The sequence below is a fragment of the Drosophila serrata genome, unplaced genomic scaffold, assembly GCF_035046125.1.
Source record: "Drosophila serrata isolate PLE 108 unplaced genomic scaffold, ASM3504612v1 contig_344, whole genome shotgun sequence".
NCBI classification, from domain to species: domain Eukaryota; kingdom Metazoa; phylum Arthropoda; class Insecta; order Diptera; family Drosophilidae; genus Drosophila; species Drosophila serrata.
Genome location: NW_028257242.1, coordinates 61446 through 78987, shown reverse-complemented (window position 1 = coordinate 78987; position 17542 = coordinate 61446). Strand labels below are relative to the sequence as shown.

Below are 17542 nucleotides of genomic sequence, written 5' to 3'. Positions count from 1 at the left end.
GACAGGCGGGCGGGCGAACTAGCTTGGTTGGTTCTTTGGTTGGTTTTGTGGGTGGACCTATAGTGTCTTGTAAGGGTCGAGATCAGGGTAGGGTCTGGGTCATGGTCTGGGTCTGTTTCGGTTGCGGTTTCTGGGGTTGGTTTCGCTGACGCTGGGTTGGCTCTCAGTAGAGAAAGTAGTTGAGGCGTCGTCTGTGGCCACAACGGGGATAAAATATAAATGAAAAGAGAAGGCTGCATTGGTCAATGGTTCAGGGCTAACGACTAGGAGATAACGCACGACTCTTTGCTGCCGTAACCGGATCCGCCGGCGGGACTGCGTCGCCGGAACAGATCGCTCAGGTGGGAGCTGCGTGCAGTTGATGGATAATAGCTGCTGGCGGCACTGCTGCTCGGAATATGGCTGCTGCTGGTGGTGTAAGGCCTCCGGGCCAGGTAATCGCTGGTGCTGGGACTGAGGTAGTCGTAGGCGCTGCTGCTCTTTATCCTTGTCGAGGTGCTGGGGAAACGGTTGAGTGTGGAACTGGTGTAGTGACGCGGCCGGTAGCTTGTCAGGTCCTCGTCCACATCGTCGTAGTCCCGGCGATCCGTGCTGCGTAGCACTTCCCTCATATAGGGATTCCGCTCCACCACCCGCTCATTGACAAAGTCCCTTTTACGGTTATGCAGCCGCTTGCTGCGATCCAACAGGGCTTGAGTGTTGGCGTCCATCGGGTCGTCGTAGCCACTGTAGCTCATAGGACGAGCTGTGGCCACTGTGGTGGTGGTAGAGAGTGTATCCGTATCCTGACTGGATTGCGCCGACAGGGATTGCAGGGAGGGTCCTTTTTTGAGGTCACTAAACGACTTGGAGCTTTGCCGGGAACTATTGGCCAGCGGCTTAAAGGGCTGCGGCGACTGGGAGCGCGGTTTGTCCCTGAACCGTTGGGGGCCTCGTCTCTTGGCGCCTAGGAGGCCGCTGAGAATATCCTCCTCTTCCAGGGACTCGGCTCGCTGGTCGAATACGGTCTTGCCGTCTGGCCATTTGCGATTCTTGAAGGCAGCCGAAGGAGGACCATCGGAGCGAGCATACTCCGGCAGCTCTTGCTTCAGCTTTTCCGCCTGTTCGTCCTCATCCAACTCCTCGAGATCCCCCACGACCCCTTCGATCTGTGCCTTGGGCCAAGAGCGACCCTGGAACACCTCGGGCACAGGCTCATCAACCGCCACCGGTTCGGGAACAAACCTGGGCTGATCCGGCTTCGGCAACTTGAGCTTTTTGGGCATGGGCACAATGACCGGCTTGTTGTCCTGTAACTCTATAAATGCAAACGAGCTGCGCCGCGTGGAGCAGGTGGTGGAGTCCAGGGGAGTGGCAGTGCCGTCGACATCCAGTTTCTTGAACATTGGCGGCGTGCCTTCGTGCCGTGTGCCCGTCTCTTGGGTGCGATTCGTATCCTGGGTGGTGCCTCGACAGGAGCCCATCTTCGAGGGTGGCGTGGGCGGTGGCAGGCTGCGTTTGCTGCTCGAGTTGCTGCTGCTCTGCAGGGAGTCCCGTCGGCGCTGCTCCGCTGCCGTGGCCTCAAAATTCTCGTCGCGCTTGATCAGCGCCTGGCGTCGTTCTCGCTCAAAGTCCTCGATGAGGCGCCGCTGGGCTGCCTCATCGTCACCATCCGAGGAGAGATTATTGAGAAGCTGCACAGAGCTGTTACTAGGTGAGACGGGTCGCATACGGTTGTTCCTCCTCGGGGGCATGGGACTGCTGGGCAGCTTCTCCATGTCCCACTCCAGGGAGCTCTCCTTGCTGGCCAGACTCTGGGTCTGCGAGGGTTGCTGACCCTGTAGCAGCCTTCGACGTGGCATGGGCGAAGCTGGCAGCTTCTCCATGTCCCAGTCTGCAGAGTTCTCCTTGCTGTGCGGCTTGGGCGGGGTGATAATCTTTGGCACCTCCACCAGACTGCTGCCGGAGGAGTTCTCGCTCTTTAGGGAATTACTCTGGCTATCTACCGGCTTCTTGGGAGTTTGAGTCACTGCCTCGACCTTCTCTTCCTGTTGGGGCACACTTTGTTCTACAATTGCTTTTGGCGGCGATCCATTCTCCAGAACAGCGACATCCTTTAGGTGATCCACTTCATCGACATATTCCTCCACCGACATACTAGGGAACCTTAGAGTGCGAGCGCCTTCAATAGGAATTACTTCCACAGCTGGAGACTCTGAGTTCTTTGCGTAAACCTGTTGGAGGAGATCCTGTACAGAGGGTGCCATGTCCTCGGGATCAAGCTTGGCCAGCTTCTTCTTTAGCCTTTGTGGGACCACCGGCAACGAAGGCTCACTGGATGATGAGCTGCTTTTGGGTCTTCGCTGCGGGCGCGATGGAAAGTGCAGGCTATCCACCTCATCCTGGCCATAATCCTGCTGGAATTTGTCTCCAACAACAGGCTGGAAAGCGTCCTCATCGCGTTCCAGAGACTCCAACTTATCCAGATAATCCCGATTCGCAGAGTCTCTGGCCACTAGGGTAGCCCGTGGCGTGATACCTACTAACTCATCGTTGGAATCGAATTCCACATTCACCAACATCTCGTCGGAAAAGTGACCGAAAAGCTTTTCAATGCTCTGATCCTCGGAGCTGCCTCGCTTGACCACCGTCACGGGCTGGGCACTGGGACTCTTGCTGATGGTGATGCAGAGGGAATCCGCATCGATGTCATCTTCTAAGGGCTCAACAGTTACATTGGGCTGCGGTTCTTGTGCCTGCGCCTCCTCCATTTCCTCCACCATGTTTTGGAACAGTTCGTCAACTTGCTCGGCTTCTCGTTCCTTTTCCAGATTGGTCAATGCAATCAGCGCCTCCTGGTTGAGTTTTTCATTTAACGAAATCTCGGACGCACGACGTGACATAACCAAACTAGACTGAGAGCCACGACGTGAGCTATTCAGGGATTTATCACACCCAGTTTTGGGTAAATTCTTAATATCTTCCACGGGCAGAGTAACTTCCGCAATAGCTTCTTTTGGCATCTCTTTAATGGGCTGCTCGACAGCCGGACTCTTGGTCTTGGAGCGTTCCAGCTCCAGTTTAGCCTCTGTGCCCTTCTCCAGCAAATCAAGGATCTCGAAGTCATCGGGAACAGGAGTAGCTGGTTTTAAAGGTTTAGGCTCAACCACTTTGGGCGCCTTCTTTTGAGCTTGCTTCGCCTGTCGAGCGTTGCTGATCTTGGCCAGCTCCTCCAGAGAGTTGTTTGACTTGGCCACCTTTTGGGTCTTTGAGGGCGACTTCTTTTTCTTGATGGGAGACTTTCGTTTCTCGGGAGATTTACGTGCTCCCAAACCAAAGAACTTGGCCAGCTTTGAGTCCCGATACTGCACAGGCAAATCCCTCATCGGATCCGGCTTAGCCTTAGCCTGCTGCACCACCTTCTGTTGCTCCTCCTTCTGGGCGTAGAACTTGTCACGTTTCTTTTGCAGAAAGTTGGTAGCCTCGTTGCGCCACTCATTGCGCAGATAGTCCATGGTCTTCTCCAAGTCACTCATCGAATCGCTGGCAGAGACCAGCGACTCCCTGGAGCGGGTGAGGCTACTCAGATTACTGGTGGTGGACTCCATGCGACGCAGCTTAAACGCTGCCTGCTCATCGCTGTTCTGGGAATTTTGCGAGTGCACAGAACTCATTGACTCGAAACGCTTGAGAATGTTCTGTACTCCGGTTAGCCGTTGCTTCGAGGGCTGCAAATCAAAGTCCCCTTCGCCCAGGGACTTGGTCTTCACCAGCTTCTTACTACTGCGCTTGGGCAGTCCCAGTTCGAGATCCAAGCCCGTCTCCTCGAGAATGCGATCAATGTTGTCGGACAGATCGCTGGGTGACTTTTCATCACCGAACAGACGCTGATACTCGGAACTGGGCGACCGTGTTTCCCCGTCTGCCAGGATTTCATCCAAAATCCGTTCGGCTTCATCTTTTGGTGGCTCCTTCTCAGGGGGATCTACAACTGCAGCAGCCGCAGTTGTTGCTTCCTGGGCAGCAGCAGCTGCTGCTTTCTTGGCCTTCGTTCCCTTGGGCACAATCTTCTTAACAATCTTGATGGTTTTCCCCTTCGACGTGGTTGATGCCTTCGTCAGGCTTGTGGCACTTCCCGACTTTGCTGGTTTCTTGATCACCGTTGTCGTCTTGGCGGGAGCCTTCTTTTTTGTCAAATCTAGTGCTCCATCCATCTGGTGCTCCCGTAGGCTAAAGGTATCCAAAGAGGCCTGTCTTTTAGGTGGCACTGGTTTGGTGCCACCACTACCAACTACTTTTTCGGTCTCCTTCTTGGTTGTTGCTCCTTTCACATCCTCTGGTTTCTTGGAATCAGATGGTGGCGTCTTTGCTTTGTCTTCCTGAACTTTTGCTTTTGCCAGAGAGGCTTCAGTTTGCGACTTCTTTAGTCGCTCGGCCACCGTTTCCACAGTTCTTCGTTGAGGAGCCGGGCTACTGGGAAAATACTTGGCCAAGTCCACATCCTTGAGTGTCTTTTGGTTCTTGTTCGTGTTGCCGGTGGAGCTCTTCTCGACCTTCTGATTGGGAAAGTACTTGGACAGATCCACCGTGGGCGCTGCCTGGGCACTTACAGTGGGCATGGTCAGCTGCGACTTGATGTGATCCATGGTGCCTGCAAAGCTACTGGCTTGGATTTCCTTCAGTTTGCTGTTGAGCTGTTTATTTGGTTGCATGTTGCCCATATCCTCATCCTGATCCACATCCATATCCTCATCTAGATCACTGCTGTGTTGTCGCTGAATCTTCTTGATGGTGCTGAGGATCCCTTCAATCTGCATCTTCTTGTCACTGGCAATGGGCGCTGCCTTCTTAACCTTTGGACTTCCAGTACTGGCGTTACTCTTCATGCTGCTCGAACGACTTACGTTGGTACTGCCGCCTGCCTTGTGATTCGCTGGAGGTGGTTTTTTCAAGCTCGCTGGCCTGGGTAGCTGCTCCTTTGGGCGCTCCTCAAAGTTGGGCTTGCGCGGCTTCAGCTCATCCAGATTGAAATCTATGACAGGCTTTGGCTTGGGCTCCACTACGGCCGCTGGTGGACTCACCACCTTTTCGTACTTTTCATCGAACTTGGATTTGGGTTGAGATGGAGCAGGACCAGAAGGAGTTGCCGCAGCTGCAGGAACTGGGGCCACCACTTTCTGGCCGGCTGCTATGGCCGCATTCTCGGCCAGCCACTTCTCTTTGAGAGTGAGCTTGCGCAGGATATCGCTCTTGACCAGATTTTCCTTGGCCAGCACCTCGAGGTCCTTGTTCATCTTCATCATGTTGTTCATGTGGTAAAGCTTCTCGCTAATGGCCTCGATCTCGCTGCTGAACTTGCGCGGAGCATTCCGCTCCAGCTGCTCCATCTCAACGCGAGTGGGCGTGTTCAGAGGCGTGGCTGGCTGACTGCGAGCAGATTCAAAGGAATTGCCCGACTCTAGGGATTTCCTATCGGCGGCCACGTTCTCCTTATTGTCAATAATATTCAACTTAAGCTTCTACTTATTTGAGGGGGAACAATGGTGAAACCAACACCGTTAAAGGGAGGAGGATTTTACATGAGAATATATATCGGTAAGAGAGAGTCATCAAGGAGAATAAATGAGAATAATGAGAAGGTGGTTAGTCTCCCCGTCACCAAAAGGACAGATAAGTTTGAATATGACCCACCTCGGTCTCCGTGTCCGTGGGCAGATTGGCGGGCAGTGGTTGCAGGCGAACCTCCTCGCGTCGCAGTTCTCGCGCCTTCTTGAACTCCTCGCCTTCCGTATCATCCTTGCCGTCGTCTACAAAATATATATTAGCATCAAGTTAGCCAAAGCTTTCAGAGAGCTACCCCTTGCTGTGCTCCCACTCACCCGCAATACCTTCGCTTGAATCGTAAAAGTCATCGGAGACATCGCTGTCTCCACAGTACTGCTTGCCAATCCATTCCGAGGCCAGTTGCAGGGTCTGGGCGCCAAAGGGCGAATCATCTGCCTCCTCAAACTCCGAGTCCGACTCCGTGTCCGACTCATCGGAACTAGATAGCTCTGATTGCGAATCGTTGATCGACTCGGGCAGGAAGTTTCGATCAGACCACTCGTGCTCATCGATGACATTGGCCTCGTCGTCGGAAATGGCGTCCGCTGAGGCATTCGCCCGCGATGTCTCCAGAAGGTCCACTTGATCCCTGGCCGGTGTGGTGTCCATTGGCTCAGTGGGTGCGTTGGCAGCAGCGGTAGCGACTGGAGTGCCAGGAGCTGATGGTGTGAAAGCGGACGTAGCAGCCTGAGCAGCAGCGGATTTCTATAAGAATTCGAAAGAGTTACACATGTTTAAGGGATCATCATGGAATCAATACTCACTCTGGCCTTGTTGGTGCGCTGTGGCAGCGGTTTGGGCGGCAGCCGGAAGTGTTGGGTGCAGTAGAAACGGCCCTGTGGATCATCCCGATCGAAGGCATAGCCGCCTAGGCGCAAATTGGTGTGGCAGTGGTGGCACTTAAGGCAATTGCGATGCAGGACCAGGCCCTCCACGGTGGTCTTCTCCATCAGGTAGACGGTTTGCTTGCAGAAGCGGCACTTCTCGGAGGCGGCCTGCTTCTTGAAGGCCAGCGCCACCTTGGAACTCTGTATATTGGATTGGAGGAGTGTTAGATGGGCTTCTCAATATGCTGGAGATCCTTTACAAATAACATTAACGTTGGCTTTGCAATGCAATGATGGGTCATGGGTGTCATGTACAAATGCGAGAGGGATGTGTGTAGTGAGATGTGTGGGTGTTTGATGTATGGGCATTGCCTAAGACCTATGCTCAAAGCACACTAACAACATCAACAGCGGCTGGGCCACTGAGCAACTGCAGCAGGGACACAGCAACCACAGGAAGCAACCACGAAGGTCCAAAATAAAATTAAATAAAATAAAAACGCAAAGCAAAAAGCTAATGGGGATAAACTGGAGGGGAAATCCAAAACAGAACAGAACAAACCAGGGAAGAACACAAAACTACTCACAGATTTGGGGATGACTGTGTTGTTGTTGTTGGTGGTGGTGGTGTTGGTAGTGGTGGCATTGCTACTGCCCGCATTCTTCTCATCCGAGTTCGTCTCGTCCTTCTTGCCGAACTGGCCGGCAATGGAGGCCACCTTGTTGCGACCGCGTTCGCCCACATCGAGATTGTGACCCTCCTTCAGCTGCTTGTCCAGATTGCGGATCGTTTGGTCAATGTCCTTGAACTTCTCCGCCTCGCGGGAATCCTGGCGCTGGGGCTTGGACATCTTGTGCTGTCGCGCCTGGAACTGCTCCTTGCTCCACTTGGGCACCTTCTCGCGTCCCTTGGGCCCATGGATCTCGGTCTTCTTGGACAGCTCGATCTTTTTCTCGATCTCGCGCACATTCCAGTCGCTGGAGTCGATCTTGCCGATGGCCCGCATGAGATCCTTGGGTTTCTTGTCGCCACCAAGGCCACCACGTCCCGTCATTCGCTGCTCCATGTTCTTGATGCGATCACTGAACTGCTCATCCGCCGTTCGCGGCAAGGCTGAGGGTATGTCGCCGCGTTCGCGATCCTTGATTTGGTCGAAGGGTAGTTGGTGTGTTTAGTGGTCGGTCAGGTGTGAGGTTTTTGGACATTTTAATAATTAAAAGTCGTTGATGGATTGGAAGGGATTGGAGAAATCAAAAGTTACAGATATGGATAAATATTTTTTCTTCAGAAGTACTGATCAACAACATAAACAATAAACTCAAAAGGCAAAAAACAGAACTAAAGCTTGACAAAATCTTCGAACTTTGAACTGGTTAGATGAACGAACTTAGCTTAGTTTAACTTAGCGATATATAAGTTAATAACAAGCTGCCTGGCTGTAATCTAGACTTAATTATATATTAGATTTGAGCTGTATCGATTCCGAGCTAGTTTTAAAAACATTTTTCATACAGAAAACGTTGTTAAGAAGGATCTATAAACAGGCAGAGATGTAGTTCTGGAGGGAAATCATGGATAAATAAGATATTTCGACAACATTATCAAGCTCAAGGGAGTTGGTTCAATACTTTTCTTGGACACACTTGATCCACAATCATAATTTAAATATAGATCATTAGATCATTTTAATTTAAAATCATGCAAACATTTGAATTCAAAAAATACAATTTGAAAACCAAGTTGAGAGGATCCTTTCTTCAGAGCTGTTAGCCAAAGCGTTTGTTAGCTGCTTCTTTCATTTTTTACAACCACTTTTGGTGCAAGACAGTAGCATTAGTCAGGGGTTAGAATAGTTCCTCGAAAAGTAGGAACCGAACAGGACGACAACACTGAAGAAGACGCAGCGTGCAGGAGCAAGAACCTTAAGGCTCTCAGCGCTTACGGGAAACAGAAGCTTCCGCTCCAAGTCCTTCACGCGATCGTTGAAGACCGGTGCCTGCTGGCGGTAGAGGAATATCGAGTAGTCCTCGAAGGGAGTGCCATCCTCGGCCACTCCGATAGCGCCACCCTCGCCGTCCCCGCCCTCCCGCAACAGCTTGCCCGCCTGCAGGAGCTGCAGGCTCTTGTAGAAATTCTGCGTCTGGTGGTAGCGCTGCTGGCGCCGCTTGCTCATCCGCTCCTGTCGATTCTCCTCGATCTCCTGCAAGCGCTGCTGGCGCTCCTCCTGCGCGGCAGAGTTGGATAGTTGAACACACATTGGACAGATTCGGAGGGGGTAAACTTGGGATTCTTGGTCTTGATTGTTCGGGGACGATTGTGATTGTGTGGATAGCGGACACAGAACAGATGACTAAGAACTACTTGGCTACTGCTATGATGGAGATGCTACGTGGGTTAGTACTGGTGGTGGGGGGTCGAGAGTGTTACAAGTACACAATGGACCATGAGGACGACACTGGGACTTGGACGTGGACACTTGGACACTGAGCGAACTGACCTCGTTGATGGATTCGAATGCGCTAATGGCGTTACTGATTTCATGACAGAGAACTGTTCTCAGCAGGAGCTGAACCTTGGGAACAGATTATCGATTGGTTTGGTTTTTATGAATTTGTTTATGGCGATTTCATTATTTCATTACTCATAATTTTGTAGGTGAAAAACAATTAAGTTCTTTGAATGTACATTCAGTAAATTAAACTTTTACCAAGGTAAAAATAAAAAAAGTATCCATGATATTAAATAATGCCAGAATCTACTCACAATGTTAGCGGCTTTGTCAACCTGGCGGCGCTTCTTCGATCGACGCGGTGTATCACCTTGACCTGCATATGAAATTAAATATACATAAATATAGGTTCTTTTGTGAATTTCTGACTTTGATAAGTGACACTCCAAGTGGATTGCTTACAAAAATACCATTACATTAGACTATAATTTCAGTTATCTTTGAAATAAATCTGAATCCAATCAAGACTCTCGTTAAAAAGGACAGATGCTGCATGCATATTCTAAGATTTTAGGAGTAGTCCAAGTGATTCGATTTTATTGCCACTGTACAATTTAACAAGCTTATGCAATCACACTTGGGGATTCATTTATCAATCAGACTACGGTGTAGTATGGTTATCTGCAACACACCCGGCTGCTGACTGGCACTCGCTGCCACTCCGGCCACCCCAGTGGCGGCTCCTGCTCCGCTGTTTAGGAGCTGCTCGTGGCGACGCTGCCGCTTGGCCCGCTCCTCCTCCAGCACCGAACGACGCTGCACCGTTGTGGGTATGTCCACGGCATCCTGCATGGGTGACTTGGCCTTGGGCTTCGTGGCCAGCAGCTTAGAGAAATCGGGCTGGGCGTGCGTGTGGTTAATGCGATACTTTTGTCGCAAATCGCTAAAGTCCATCTTGGGATGCTTTATGTGCGGGATTTCGCCGCGGAACACTTCGCAGATCTGATCCAAATAGTTTAGCCAGCTGCGGGAATCCACTTCGTTCAGCTGTATCGATTGCTTGGCGCTCATTACGCGATCCACGTGCAGTTCACGCTCCAAGACGGCAAAGGCCAGCTCATTGCACTCCACGGGACTCATGTCCTTGGTGGCAGCGTAATCGATAAGATCGGGACGATACCTGAGCAGGGAAATGAAAGCTGTTAAAGAGAGCTATTTAAGTTTACAAGAGATACAACTTACCGATTAATAAGTGCACACAGGACACGACCATTTCGGAACACATCTGAAGGCTCCTTGAGCTCCGGTACAAACTGGTAGGCCATCAGCTGGGCACTTATCCATCTTAGCAGAGATGTGCCCTGCGGCAGAAGATCTAAGGAATAAAATAAGTCATTAAATAACGTTCTAGGTTTTCTTTTTCCACTACTAACCTCCGCTACGTCGCTTACGCCTGCCCGGCGTATCCACGTGCGGCGTCTGCAGGGCGTGCGTTTCCATAAAGGTCTCCTCCAGTATGGACGGGTCGTCCGTGTCTACCAGGTGCTTCACCTGCCAACTGTTGACCGACTCCCGATTTAGATTCGGGTAGCGCGTGGCGGGATCTACGGTGTAGGCACTGATGTCCCGCTGCAGGGTATCCGGCGTGGTCTGGTTGAGCAGCCGATAGATACTTTCGCGCTGCGCCAGTACGCCAAGCGTGCTGTTCTGCGGGTTGGACCACAGCTTGATGGCATACGCTGCATCCATGCTGGATAAGAAGCCGCGGGCACAGCCCGATCCGGTGGGCCAGAAGGGCTCCAGCAGGCTGTCACCCACCAGGCACTGTAGCAGTCGCGCGCCCTTGCGCACAATCACGCGGCAGGACATCTCCGCTGCGAACATGGAGGTGAAGTCAAACATGGCCACGTCCGGCTTGCCGTAATGGTTAACCGCAAACTCCAGGTTGGGCATTTGGTATTGGGTGGAGAACTCGGCCGCCTCACGGGCATAGTCGTGCAGCTTCTGGGTGTCCACGTTGGCTGCGGCCAGGAGCTCGCCGGGATCGGCCATGTCCTCGATGATCACACCCTTGTCAATCAGACTGTGCTTTTTGGCAGTCATCACAAAGTAGTGCGTCTCGTCCTTGTAGTAGACAATGTTCTCCAGATCGATACCCGTCCTGCTGTACAGCTCCTTGAAGAAGGCCTGATTGAAGATGAAGGCCACACCACTGATCTCCTCCACCTTGGCCTCTGCCTCCGTTTTCTTATTGATAAAGTTGGCAGTGATGGCGATGGCCAATTTCCCCCGGAATTCCTTCCGCCTAAAGTCCAGCATATTTCGCTTACCATCCGCTCCGATGAGGACATCGAATTCGTAGTGCGAAACGGCGTGATCCGAGGGAGTAACCACTGCCCGCCAACCATCGCCGCTGTCACCGGATGGCTCCAGGGCGTGTTCAAAGCTGACGCCTTCGTGGATCTCCACGCCCAAAAGGAGGGCCACCTTGAGCAGCATGCACTGCAGCTGCCGGATGGAGATGTGATCGATGGAGCCAGCACAGAACTTGCCGTAGAACTTCTTGGCGCCCAGGTTACGCAAATCCGTGATGACGAAGGGCCACAAATGCAGCACATTGTTGCGGGTGATGCGGTCACGTTTCTCCAGCACCACTACCTTGGCGCCCAGCAGCTGCGCCTCGATGGCAGTGCGCAGGCCACAGGGTCCGGCTCCGATGACCAGGACTCGGGTACCAGAGCAGGCGGCTCCCTTCCCGTACACCCGATGGGCGGCACGGGCGTCGAACTTCTTCCACAGCGCCTGTGCCTTCCACGAGCGCACCTTGGCCTTCAGCCGAGGATAGAAGTCATTGAGGGGTGACGGCCGCAGACCCACTGCCTCGCACATGGAACGATGCAGGGCGAGGATCTGGCGCATTGTTGTGGCCACGCAGAGGAGATCAAACAGCTCGGCTGCCTCCGCGGCCGCTGCGTGCTCCGCCATCAGGAGCTGCTGCTGCGCCGTCAGCTGTTGCTGCTGCTGCGGCACATGATGCTGCTGCTGCTGCTGTTGCTGCTGCGGCGGCAGGTGATGGTGATGCCGCTGGTGTTGGCGGCTCATCCTGCAAGGAGACAGAGTAAGCAAGGATGAAGTTAGTCGTGTGATTCGATATGACAACGAAATACAATCCAAATAAGGCTGCTGATTTGCTCGTTTAGCTCGGTGAATCCCATTAATTCTGACAGATTTTTCATTTACATTTCCCCGTCTTTTTAGGGTATATTCATATATATACCAATGTCTTTGTCTGGGTTGGTGTTCTCTCGCCCATCAAATGAATTTTAATTAATTAAGCCCATTAATAAGGAAAATCTTGTCGGACGTCTGGCAAAGCTTCGTTACCCTTTCAAGCGGTAATTGCAAATTTAATTTGCAAATTCTTTAAATATAATTAATAATTCAAATCAAAGGAAATTGTAAGCTTTTAGCTAATTAAAATAAAAAAATAAACGTGAGAATAAAGCAAAAAGCTCTTGGGTTTTCTGGGTTTTCCTTCATTAAAGTCAACGAACCTCGTTCCAGTTCCTTTGTTTACCCATAAAGGACTGTCTTATATATACATTCACATATGTGAATGTAAACAAGGCGCAAGTTTTACTTTTTAAATATTCTCCAGAAAGCTGAAAGTTACACACAAACACACATCTCTGGAGACTTGCTCTAACAAAGAGTTTTTAAACTGAACTTGTCATCATCTTGATTATCTTTCTTGCTTGCCTTCTTTTTTCTGTTGTTTATGCATTCAAATGACAACTGAAATCTTGCCAGAGCATTATACTTGAGTTAATTGAATCAGAAAGAATTACTCATAAACTCATATTTATGTACAGAGCAAGGTAAGGAAAGCCTTTCTCTGAATACCCTACTAGAAGGCAATAAAAATGTCAATAACCAATTAATTTAACCCCTTTGTGAACTCAAGGACCCCTGGAACATTTACTACAAAGTTCGGCCATAATTGGCATAGCTCCTCAGTGCTGACAAGTGAGGCACAGACAGAAGGCCCAAGGCAAATGAGCTGGAAAAAGAATGAAACGCTGCCACTCGAGTTTGAACTTCTGTTTGGATCCGCCTAGACCTAGACAGGCAACAACCTGACAATGGACAGCCGGCAAGGTGGGAGCCCTGAAGTGGAGTGCCATTTGTGTCGGGGCAAATGGAAAATAAAAAGTAAGCCACAAGACACCACCGCCTCGCAGCAGCTGTTGGGCTCTTTGTGCGAGTGTTCAGGATGTGAGTGTGCCGGATTCACGCAAAGGACAATAGCCCCTGGGGGAAACAAGGAACAGAACGAGAACGAGTCATTGCCCCATTTTCTGAAGAGGATTCAATTGGAGCCTACATTACCTTATTGCTATCCCCATTTAAGAAACACAACAATCTTCTCTAGGTCCAACATTTGCTGCCATGTGAACACATCGAGCCCTTGCCCGGTTTATTGGACGCCAGAAATTTTGATGCACTAGCATTCGGTGGAACAATCTATAATAAAATGTGAAATTTGTTATATCGGGGAGACGGGAAGCATGACGATCTCCTCTCTTTCGTCTATTGGCACATCCCCGGATGGCAAACGCTCCTGCTGCTCCCCCGTGTTCGTCTGGCGATATCTGTTCCCCCCGGCCACCATGGGCGGTGATCCATCTAATTTCTGCAGCTTCAGCATCAACGGAGACATCTGGGGAAGTGCTCCATAACAACCACCACCGCCGCCACTTGCGCAAATCTCACTGGAGCCATCACAGGAGCCATCCATGGCCAGTATTTCGGATGCATAGTTATCAATGTCGCGACGCAATTGATCCACCACTGGCTGCACCACCGAATAGCGATGGTTCCTGTAGCTAAAGAACCCCTGGCGTACCCCGCCCTCGAGGACATCGGTCACCACGGGACGGATGGGTTGCAGTGGCAGACGGTAGACATCGGATACCCTCTCGGCCACCTCGAAACTAGTGGCCGGACGTCCTAGGACCTTTAGCACCTCCATCACCAGTGCACCGTTCTGCTTGCCCAGATTGGTTGGATTCATGATGTGCGGCGACCTTGGGTTTACTACTCGGTGCCCTCTCTATAGTCTTGATCTTTTGCTTTTTGGTATTGCTAAAAATTAACAATGAATTTGTACAGCTTTGCGACGCTCGCCAAAAAAGGTTAAATCTAATTATTTTTTGGTTGAAAATACGTATAGAAATGTAACCAGTCCCGAGGTTTGTAATACACTAAACATCGGTGAAAAGTCTCAAGGAGCTTGGAACGTTGAGACAAAATCTGGTTTGCTTACTAAGTTCTAATTATTTTGGAACATTAGCTGGTTAGCTTGCTGGGATGTATTTATTTTGAAGTCTAAATACACAATAGATGCTTATATCCTAAAATACTTGTAAAGGTTTAAAGATGAACCTCTTTTCTTTCTTCTAAACAAATTGAACAATGGCATAATGCTTCCTTTTACGTCAAAAAATTTAATGTGAATGTGAAATGAATATCCTAGCTCAGCCTTTTTCAGGGAATCACTATTGTCCTTGTCGGAACAATCACAATTTCGGAAAAGGTACTCCCTTTTTTTGTGCATAGATATTTCCATATGACAAATTGTTCCTTAACATCCCACACAAGAAATCCCTTGCTCAATGACGAGAGACTTGCTTCCAGTTTATGTTGTTGTCTCATCGTCTATTAAAGTTCAGGCCAAAATTCGATTGGCGCCAGGAAAGTCATAAAAAAAAAGAGCTCGCACAATGGGGGTTACCCCTCCCAGCCATGCCCACGACTCGGACAGCAAAGGGGCGGTGGTTGGATGGGCCACGCAATTGGCGACAGCTCGACGGTCCCACTCTCCCATGCACAGAGAGAAAAGTAGTGTTTAATAATAAGAACAATAATACAAATACTTTTAGAAAGAAAGATAAAGATTTTACTGCTAACAAGATAAATATATTAAAGGTATATAAAGTTCGTCTAAAATTTGTTTAAAAAGTTATTATTCTGGAACACGCGTTTGTAAAGCGTACCTTTAAACTTCACAAATTTCAATTCTGGAACACGTTTGATGGAAATTCGTGATTATATTGAAATAATTGTTTACATAACATGGACTAGACTTGTTTTCTTACATTAAGATCGTTACCTATATTGATTAAAACACAATCAAACAACAAGTCATAAAGAATATATACATATGTTTATCTTGTGGAAGCTATTCAAGATTTTTCCCAGTGCACCTCCTGGTCTTTTTCTCTCTTTTTGCGGGTTAAACAAAAGCCTTGTGGGTCACAATGGGCACACACCACAGTGTGATGTCAGAGAGAGAGGAGAGAATATGATAAAAGACACACAAAAATTAAAGTCCATGGAAAATGAAAAGTTTAGCGCTTATTGATTTTCGCCTACCAGCTTTATGTCTCCCCCGCAATGCAAAGTTTGTTGGGGCAGGAAGGGAAATTAAAATTAAAACCCACCAAAAAAGGGAGAAAGAATTGGGTAAGGGTACGTCAACAGCCGGCGAGGGTGGATTAAAAGCCTTCCCACCCAGCGTTAAGAGTGACTCATCTTTTTGCAGGTTTTTTCTTCTATTAGAGGGTGGCATAAAAATATCCCACGATTTATATAGCTTAATTACTCATAAATACAGAAATGGAAACGTAAACGGAAGACGACGGCCTTTATGGTTTATAAAGAGCACATGGCTGCCGGACAAGATCAAGGTTCTTGAGAACAAATGAACCATTTCAGTTGAAATTTCTACAATTTCTCTCTTTCTTTCAAAACTTGGCCAATAGCCAGAAAATGTTTATTAAATATTCAAAACACACCGACATTTGTGTAGTTGCAGTCTCATTCATAAACAAAATAATTACATTTTGCTTGAAATTTGTGTTATTTTGTTATTCCTTTCCAATCTCACTTTTGTCAAGATGTTTTTCTCTCGGCTCACCTGAAGCAATTTGCTCGTTTGTTCAAATATTCACCTCACTTTTTCGATTATATCACAATATTTTGGGTTTATTTATTTATTTGAGTTGTTAGGCAATTTTTTGATGCTCGTTGAGCAGCCACTGGATCGGTAATGAAGCTGACGCCTCTGATTGGGATCACTTTTAAGGGAATTATATGAAAGCGAATAACAAAGATACAATGGAAAGTCAGCCAGGTGGACAAAAGACAGGAACCATTTAGTCACCCAACCACCCCCAGGAATGGAATCAACAGAGAACAACGTGGGAACCTTGTCACAAACTGTTGATACACACAAGTGACTCTAATTATAGATTTATAGATATTGTATCTACAAGCGGAATACATCGAACAAGTGTCTTTATCTAGAAACAAGGGGTTGGGTTTTGTATTTATATGTAGTCTTAGGAAGCATGTCGATAAGAAAGCCCTTTGGTTACTTTCTAAGAAAGAAACCACCATATAAATTTGTATATGAAAGTCACGTAATTTAAATATTTGTTTGGTATTTTATACGTTCGATTCTCATGTGACATTTTGTCGCTAGAAATATGTCAGCGGAACGTGAAGAGGGTACGAAAATTGAAGAGAAAACCGAATAAGTGAATATTTTCCACTAATAAACATCTCAATTTTAAATCAGATTCTAGCACCTCTTGGCAACTAAATAAATAGATTTATTTGCGCCCCGTTGTCTTCTAATTTTGATTCCTATGCCAATTGATCGACAGACACAAAACATTGTTTGAATTGCAACAAATTGATTTATGAGACAGAGAGAGAACATCACGCAAACAAATATGCGGAAGCGCCATCGATGAATCTGTGCGAAGATTAGGGGCACTCACTGTGCACTTCTGGCAGGGGAAAACATAAATAAAATATATATAATTATTTGCACCAAGTGGGACAATTAGTAGGCACGCCCCTTGGCGCCTTTGCCTGCCTTATTCTTGGCCGGGTTTCACAATTACAATTACAGCAAGATGACAAGAGGAAAACAATTAAAATAGATTTGATAGAATAAATCTTAGCTGCAACTTTTGGTTGTCAGCCAACTGAAACTTTTTGGGCATTGTTATAAATTCGTTTGTGTACTTGATTTGCCACCAACAGACGTGAATAAATAAATTAGATTTAATTAGTGGGCTATAGGCGAAGCGTTGACAGCGGCACACACGTTATAGTAATTGAGTATTGAAAATATTGAGGCACCCTCCTGGGAAATACATTTATTTTGCAATCCGTCAGATACATCAAATCTCAAAGCCTCTTCGTTCTGTCACTCGCTGAAGAATTAAATATATATATGTGTAATCTGAGGCTGAACAGAGATTCGAATGGACCAGCACAGTATGTAAGTTTAAACATTTTTCGCTATTCTTAGCCAATTGAAATTGGGTCAGCAAACGATGCTGCTGCGGGCCAAGAGCCAAACATTTTCGCAGTGAGAGAGAGAGAGAGAGAGCAGCATCAGAGGATCTGTGAGGCGCCTTCGACTTGTACGCACAGAAATAGCAAATTAATTGATTCAAAGTGACTGACTCCCCGCCTCGAGCTCACTTTCTTGCGCAAGCGAATTTCTTGCTAAACGAATTTTAATGCAAAATCAATTTTATGGCTTCGTAAATGACATCATTGGTAAAGTAAAGGCGAAGCAATTCAATTTTCCTGTCCCGCAGC

At 48.4% G+C, this 17542-nt stretch overlaps 2 protein-coding genes across 2 annotated transcripts; both read right to left on the bottom strand.

Annotated features, from left to right (window-relative positions):
* Positions 1-48: 48 nt before the first annotated feature.
* Mical (Molecule interacting with CasL) lies at positions 49-13389 on the bottom strand. Its single transcript, XM_086838014.1, has 13 exons — positions 13250-13389; positions 10294-11963; positions 10103-10235; positions 9553-10040; positions 9175-9236; positions 8909-8983; positions 8354-8635; positions 6998-7552; positions 6348-6611; positions 5859-6288; positions 5671-5786; positions 280-5498; positions 49-191 (listed from the first exon to the last, which is right to left on the bottom strand). Exons 1-13 carry the CDS (start codon positions 13264-13266, stop codon positions 164-166), a joined length of 9339 nt encoding a protein of 3112 aa, XP_086694140.1. The 5' UTR covers positions 13267-13389; the 3' UTR covers positions 49-163.
* Positions 13285-14197, bottom strand: LOC110188461 (uncharacterized). Its single transcript, XM_020958191.2, has one exon. The coding sequence runs from the start codon at positions 13932-13934 to the stop codon at positions 13407-13409; it is 528 nt and encodes a 175-aa protein (XP_020813850.1). The 5' UTR covers positions 13935-14197; the 3' UTR covers positions 13285-13406.
* Positions 14198-17542: the final 3345 nt, after the last annotated feature.